We start from the raw sequence: 7925 nt of genomic DNA, 5'->3' as shown, positions 1-7925 counted from the left end.
CACTTGCGCCGCCTGCCGTTATAAAAAGGTATTGCGTCACTGCTACATGTTTGTGCTGCATCTCATTTCTCATTCTTTGCCTCCTCCTGTCCTCGATTAAACAAAGCTCAATTCCTTCAAAGGAAATGAGACAGGAAGTTGGAGCTACAGAGGAGACACACTGACATCACGTTCAATGTCTTTGTAATTAAGAATAAAGACATTACAATGGTTATCAATAAAATATATATTTGATTTCAACATATTTATCTCATATCTGGGGAAACGGATTATGTTTATTACATTTGTAGAGAAAATGTTGAATGGAAAGCAATAAGGCAATACAATTCTGTAACAATCACAACAGAAAATAGTTGTTAAACCAGAAAATGCATGTTATATCTGCAGTGAGATGAGTGTAGGCCTCCCCGTTTTACAACTCACGTAAAATAAAATGCAAACTCAAATCTCCCCTGATGAGCTGATCATTATACAAAGAGTCATTCATAAAACCTTAAATATTGGCGTGAATTATTATATCTCTTAAGAAGATGAATTACCGGTAAGTCATTCAGGCAATGTTAAATAATAGGCAAAATTCACTTTATATTCTTATTTTGAACGATCATAATGTTTATTTTGTTAAATGTTCAGTAAGTAGGGTGTGATTGATGATTAGAACGGCATAAGTTCTTGAACTTTGACCGAAACATCAAGAGGTTCAATCTTTAAAGGACATTGCTGGCAGCCCACCCAAAAATATGGAAAAACTCTTTCAATGATGGCATGCTTGAATGTATAGATGTGTGTGTTGTCATACGAGTCGTAGAAAGACACTCTCCCTTTGTCACAATCCAGCAGCACTCGAATTCTCACCAGATTTCTCTTCAGGTTAAGGCGTGTCAAAGGTGAAGTCCCAGCAAAGTACATCTTGTGATAAAAATACACCGACAGATAACCATTCTTGAGCACAGATGACACCTTGTCTTTCCTCTGGACGGATTCTTTGGCCACGCCCACCACCCATGCGGTGTTACTGCCCACGCTGACTTCCCACATGTGCTTGCCTGAGGTGAAGCCCTTCGAGCCCAGGACCCCAGTGTCGGGGTCGAAGCGCTCCGGGTTGTCAGGGAGATTCTGCTTGTCCTCGCTGTCGTGGACACTGCTGAGGTCGTCTGACAGCACCAGCCAGGGGGCCGCGGTGTTGGGGTCCAGGGTCACTGGGGCTGATGGAAACACAGCAGACTGTCAGGACACCGAGGTGACACGAGATCACTTTTTATCAACATCAAGACGTTGGCTACATTTACACTACAGGGCTTGACAATGATATAGTTTTCTTTTATTTTGTTCTTTTATAAGTAGTTCAAATTACAAACAAATAAAAATTGAGTTTAAAACGTCAATTTATTTGCACTTTCTAGCTTCACTGCTGTTGACTGGCCAGCATTTTATTGTTTAGTTGTGTTTAATTCTTGCTTTTTCAAGTGGGAAAAAATGTGCAGCATTTCAGCGCTTTAAAAGTGAGAAAACTGTGATGTCACTTTGCAAAAGCTCAGATTTAAATCAGATTTAGTACGACATATGGAGAGAAATAATAAAAAAAAACGATATTAGATCCATGCTGTTCATTCATCAGCTGGTCAAAAATCAGACCCAAGTCACATTTGGGTCAAAAAACAAATAACATGAAGTATGGAATTGGAGTAGCCCAATCAAAAATGTTCAAACATGTTTAAAGATTTTTAAACATTAAGATGTCGACTAAGATCTCAGGAGATTATTTTTTCACATTTTCACAGATTCAATACAGAACTAGGGTAAAAGGCTTTCATCAGCTTTGCTCCCTGCCATGGAACAAAACACAAATGCCTTTTAATGAATTCAAACTGGTTAGAGAACACCCAGAGTACCAGAGCTCTGGCTTTGCAGGACTTTATTTGCGAGTGTTTTTAGGTATTTGTTGATTTTATTGGATGTTTTATCAGGATATCATCATTTGTTTTATTTGTATTACGTGTACTTGTGTAAGTTTCTCTCATTTGGTTTTCCCCTGCATAAATACATCATTTAAAAAACTGCCTTTGTTGAAAGTTAGAAAACAAGCCCATCAAATGCAAAGGACACAGATGCCAAATTATACCTTAATCTACCATTTTTGTTCAAAGAGCGATTCTCTTTCTTCCATTCCTCATTCCTCTTTCAAACCTTCTCTTCTCCTCGACTCCAGAAACGTCAAACATAACAATTCTCAACCATTTTCCGGCTGCATTTCTCATCACAGCATAAAACATCATTATACATACTGTATTCAATGATTTCGTTCATCTTCTTCCATACGTGATATTTAAGAGAGCCCAAGTATGTAGCCACATCTATGAGTGCACCCGGGGCCATAAAGGAGTCCTCACAAGGAATGACGGCCCTGCAAGAAAACAATAATGGTTCAAATGTTGTAATTGTAAAGCGACATTTATAAAGAGATTGAACAGTCTCATGATGTTAGAACATTTCTTTACATAGTTACGTAAACATCTTTAATATAAGAGTCAGAAAAGCTTTATTGCGATGTCATGTCAGTAAACAAAACTAACAAACTACAAAAGTGCTAGTAATAAAGTAAGAATAATAATCTTAAATACAATGATAGATATGAATGTAAAATGAAGGATAAAGTAATAAAATATTGTATTATAGTTAGTAAATCTTGTGTCTCAAATGGCAAAATATACAGTATATATGATTTATGACCAACCGGCAACTGTTGAGGCTGTACACTGCTAAAGATAGATGGATAAATAGATAGATAGAGAGAGAGATAAATAAATAAAAGATAAGATAACCCTCAAAGTAAGACAAAATACATTTCACTTGTACCTGTTAAGTGTTTGTTGGCACTTCTGAAAGACAATAAAATAATATGTAAACACTTTGAGTAATAATCAATACATTATAATGTGACTGATGTTTACATACATGAAGTACAGATACACCATCCAGCGCCATCTGCTCCTCCAGGGCTCGGATACTTTCAGATACAGTCTGTATGTTTCTGGACATTTCTTCTGCCTTTTCTCTCATTGCCAAAGTCTTGTGCTCCTCTTCTCTCCTCAGAGATTCTACCCTGGCTGCCTCCTCCGCTTCCAGAAACCTGCGCAGCACATCAAACTCCTTGTGTGTCTTCCTCTCCACCTGCTGTGCCTGAAACTGAAGCATCACATGGTCGGAGTGACTTGCTGACTGTAAATAATAGCCCGCAGTACACCTTACCTGTATGTGCGACTCACTGTCCTCATAGACCTTCTTCATGTGTTCAAAAGTCATCCTCTTCTCTTGCAGTGACTCCAGAGCAGACTTCATTTTGTCCTTTGGAAGGATAATTATTGTAAATGCTGTAATTACTTATATGCAAAAGCTTTTTTAAATAAATGGCAGTGGGTACATTTACATGGCCAGACAAATCTAGAATAAACAGAATAAAGACCCAACGGTTGGGTCTGATTTTTCTTTACATGTCCAAGAGAAAACACCAGGTGACTGATGTGACATGTGACAGTTCGATTTTTGGAGTAACTTATATGTGTAAGACCAAGTGCAGTGAATTTATCTTTGACTTTCATCTTTGCCAGATTAGTTTGTCCATTTTTTATTGTTTTTTTTTTCAATCATTGTCCATGTCAAAACCTGCACTGGTGTGAATAATCTGATATAAATAAGATTACTCACATCAAATGCAACTGTAACTGGCATTTCAATAAACTGATCTCCAGAAATCAGAATGTGATCAGATTTCTGGTGTGCATTAAACAAAGGCAAACTGGTACTGGTCAGTATGCAGTATGGCAGGAACATTTTGAAGATTCATTTCTGTTAGTCCTGTTCTGGTTGTAGCTTTTATTTGTTTACTTTAGAACAGATAATGGCTTATTCTAAAATATTTAACTCTGATTGGCTTATGATTTAGTCTCGCTGAATCTTTTATTAGTTTCCTCTGCTTAAACCCTTCTCTCATTAATAGTATCAGTGTAATAAAATAATGACCACCTATCTGCGTGTATGGTGTGTGTATAGATTCTGACACAATGATGGATTCACCTTGACCTCCACAATGGCCTCGCTCAAAGGGCAGCAGTCGTGTTGCTTGTGCTTCCTCGAGGTGTGGCAAACAACACAAATTGGCACTTTGTCCACGAGGCAAAAAAGTTTGAACTTCTCTCCGTGATAAGGACACATCTCGCCTGGGTCACACTGCAGTCCCCCCGTCCTCTCCTCCACGTCTTCAGCGTCCTGGATATAGGACTCGCACAGGTTCCTCAGGGTCAGACTGGGCACCGGGTCATCTAAGAGCTCACTCCTGCACATGGGACAGTCCCGCCTGGGCCTGATCTGAGCCCAGTGCTGCTGCAGGCATGACTCACAGAAACTATGGCTGCACTTCAGCACCACAGGGTTGTTGAAGATGTCACAGCATATTGGGCACGAAAGGTCAACTTCAGAAAGAGACAATCTGCCTGCCATTTCCTCTGGGACTTCCGTTGGCAGGGCAAAGAAACAAACGAGCAAACAATGTTACTATTGACTGTCTTACTGTACTTAATGTTACTTTATTGTCATAATATTACATTTGGAAGTGTATTGCCTTCTACAACAGCGTAAACCAGTGTCACATTGCGTTGTCATAGCATAATTGTGCAATAAATGAAATGAAACCAACCTGGTGCTGGAATGATCCTTCGAGGTTGTTGTTTGTGTGCACACTTCCTGGTTCATGTCGTCAAAGAAGGGGGCGGAGTCACTGCGCAGAGAATTTAACTCTTTCAGCGCGTAACTGTTTCATACGGACACAGAACATCCTGATGTTCTTGTTTGTTACAAGAATCAATACTGATGATTGTTTTGTAATAATAACAACAGTCATATTTTCACTATTTGTCAAATAACCGAACTGTTATTTATTGTGCCTGGGCAGTTACCCGGTATTGTTTTGTTTAATTATTATCATGAGTCTTCACTCTGCAGCTGTCGCAGTTTGCTGCCAACTGCGTTTTTATGATGAAGAGAAAATCGCGGGAACTTTTGATTGGAGTGTCACCATGGAGACAGATAAAATGCTTCTCTGCCTCATCAGCGCTTCTCACAGTCCTGATAAGTGCCCTCACCTCCTCTGCAATTCAGCACAAAATTAACTCATGATACATTCATTTTTTTAATTTTTTTTCCAAATGTCAAGCATCTTCTGACTTCTCCCCGTGTTTAAATTTAAACCAAACAAAGGCAGCTGGACAGAAATGTTTGTCATTTGAATTTGTTCAATTGCCATTTAGGGAGGCGCTGGTTTGTTTGTTTTTTTTGAGTCACAATTAGTCACTTGTGCAGTGTAATAAAGACAGGATCACAATAAAAACAAGCCATTAGAATGTATATAAAAGTTCATCTTTTACCTCTTTGGCAGTTCCCCGTTGCCACGTGGTAACAACCCTCTTCTGTTCATGTCCATCCAGTCAATCTGTCCTTTCAAAGTTAGACTCCAAACAATTTAAAGGATATATAGTATGTTTAAAAAAAATCATTGTTATGATTTTGCATTTAACTATATCATTTATAGATCATTATTATACAGCTAAACCTTGACAAAGACCCCTCACTCATTTCAACATTGTTGGGTTCATTGCAGCGTCTCGCTCAGCTTGTGCACTCTCTCCCGTGCCATCTGACTGTGACATCTTTGCAGAATACTCTTAGTCTTGGTACACCAGGTATATAATGCAGGACAGGAGACTCGTGTGTCGTTTTTATCGGTAGCCGCACTGTTCACTGCTCCGGTCCCGTGAGTGAAGTGAACAGGAGGTTCCGCCTTTATTAATTGAACAGAGTGTATCCCTACGCCGAACAATATAGTGCTTACATGTAGTGGAACACATCGCTCTCTAACAGACATAAACCACAATATTAATCTAAAACGGCTTAGTAATAGAAACAGGTCCATTCAATTCAAACCTGCAAAACTGATAAGCTCCGCCTCTCCATAGTGACGTTTCACTGGACCAGGCAGTGGATTTTCATTGCCCTGTTTTAGTGTTGACAAATGACTTGGTGGCATTGTGTAACTCTACATGTGTCACCCATTTGCTTTTTTAAACATTCACAAGCTAACTACAGATCAGTGGGATAGAGGGCTGGTGACCACAAACACGATTTACTATTCAATTTTATTCATATTTGAATGAGTCGGATTGGCTCGTTCATATCAATTTGTTGCCTTTGATAAAAAATTGAAAGTCTCCAACAGATTGATGAATAGGCAATTTGGCAGGTTTCTCCAGTTTTAAACTGGAGAAACCTGCCAAACAGGGGTGGGCAAACTACGGCCCGCGGGCCACATTTGGCCCGTTTGTCTTTATAATCTGACCCGCCAAACATGCCAAGTAATACAAAAAAAATATATAAAAAAAAAATATATATATATATATATATATATATATATATATATATATATATATATATAAAATTTAAAAAAAATTATGTATTTTTTTGCTTGGCGGAGTTTTTTGCGCCTCCTTCTATGTATCCAAACACTGTTTTGGAATTGACAAATAAATCTAACGAAAATTGTTATATGTGTTTTTGCTTGGCAGATTTTTTTTGGGAGGAGTAGCTCGCCTAGGGCACCAAATGTGCTGGGGCCGGCCCTGCCCTCAGGCATCTGTCTGCACTTGTATCCTTAATAAATATGATGTGAAATGAATTAAATAATAGATTCAATAGCCTATATTTGACAGAAAATTTATATTTTATTTTATATTTAATTTTTTTGATTTTTTTTTTCACACCAATGATTGCGGGTCGGCCCTCCACTACTTGCCTGGATTCAAATATGGCCCTCGGAGGAAAATAATTGCCCACCCCTGTTCTATAAAGTGAAAAGAACAGACAGCAGTTACAAAAAGGAGTCAAATCAGTCTTAATGGTGCACTAAAACATTTAACCACTAGATGTCACTGTGTCCCCACAACATTACTTAATTTTCACACTACACTGGCCTTTTACTGCCACTCTGATAAGACGCGTTCTTTCATGATCCATTCACATTGTTTTAAAGTGATTTCTGCAAACTCCCAGATTATTTGTGCAAGCTTGTGAACTATAGAAGCTTGGCGCAGTTAAACACATTTACCTGCCTGTCAGAGACTGCAGCCCCTTGTAAATTGGTTGTCAGCCGGTGTGACCAGGGCTAATAGTGATTCATTATTGCTCACACCCTGCTCATGCTCTCTGAGGTTCATATGGGCTGAAAGGGGAAGGAAGAGGGGGGTGAAATGGTCCGTGTCAATCTTCCCAATCTAATGAGTGCAGGCAGGCCAACACGCAGCAGAGACAACCCCAGAGCTGCCTCACTGCTTTACACTTCACACACGGCATCAGCAACACTTTCCCCAGAATTCAGCTGTGAGGACAGGTCCAAATACCGAGCACATTAAGTTTGATGGAGGGTCTGAGGTGCAAACAACAATTTATCTGCAAAACTGACCAAATTTAGCAGTGTGTTATCAAATATGTGGGGAGTTCATAATAGAACAGAGAACTTTACCTAAACAAAAGCTGCAAAGTATTACTCAGTGGCCCTGCAAGGTTTATCCCCCGACCAGAAGGGGCTTCACAGTGTGGATGTTTTATGTTCTTGCAGATAATGATATATGATTGTCTACTATTTTCAAAAACATGTGGGTCTGTTCAGTGCATTGTCTCCCCCATCTTTATTTTTTCCACTCAATTTGGTTGTATTTATAATGAGCTTGTATGTATAATGAGAAACAAAGCACTTTGTCCTGATTAGACTAATGGAGGCTGAAAATCCACCTCTATTTTTGTTTAGCAAAGTTTTCATTTGTTCTTAAATGTCTCTTAATTATGTAAAATTTTCTGTGATTTGTGTGCTTTGCCCCGGG

General features: G+C 39.0%; 2 protein-coding genes across 2 annotated transcripts in view; both read right to left on the bottom strand.

Moving 5' to 3' along the window:
- The window catches only part of chrm2a (cholinergic receptor, muscarinic 2a), a 162312-nt gene that overhangs the window by 17165 nt on the left and 137222 nt on the right, over positions 1 to 7925 (bottom strand). The window lies entirely within an intron of this gene.
- On the bottom strand, positions 604 to 4508 carry LOC140368212 (E3 ubiquitin-protein ligase TRIM35-like). The gene is made up of 6 exons (XM_072455155.1): positions 4075 to 4508; positions 3250 to 3345; positions 2956 to 3186; positions 2857 to 2879; positions 2286 to 2404; positions 604 to 1205 (listed from the first exon to the last, which is right to left on the bottom strand). The coding sequence occupies exons 1-6, from the start codon at positions 4495 to 4497 to the stop codon at positions 655 to 657; spliced, it is 1443 nt and encodes a 480-aa protein (XP_072311256.1). The 5' UTR covers positions 4498 to 4508; the 3' UTR covers positions 604 to 654.

Source organism: Eucyclogobius newberryi, unplaced genomic scaffold (genome assembly GCF_026437365.1).
Source record: "Eucyclogobius newberryi isolate DKJ021-1_F unplaced genomic scaffold, fEucNew1.0.hap1 SCAF_2, whole genome shotgun sequence".
Taxonomy (NCBI): domain Eukaryota; kingdom Metazoa; phylum Chordata; class Actinopteri; order Gobiiformes; family Gobiidae; genus Eucyclogobius; species Eucyclogobius newberryi.
This window is presented reverse-complemented; position numbering and strand designations above follow the sequence as displayed.

Coding starts and splice junctions, on each gene's coding strand:
- LOC140368212 (XM_072455155.1), bottom strand. CDS start 4,497: ATGGCAGGCAGATTGTCTCTTTCTGAAGTTGACCTTTCGTGCCCAATA. Junction 3,346..4,074: donor AGGCCATTGTGGAGGTCAAG/GTGAATCCATCA, acceptor ATCCTTCCAAAG/GACAAAATGAAGTCTGCTCT. Junction 1,206..2,285: donor GAACGAAATCATTGAATACA/GTATGTATAATG, acceptor TGTTTCCATCAG/CCCCAGTGACCCTGGACCCC.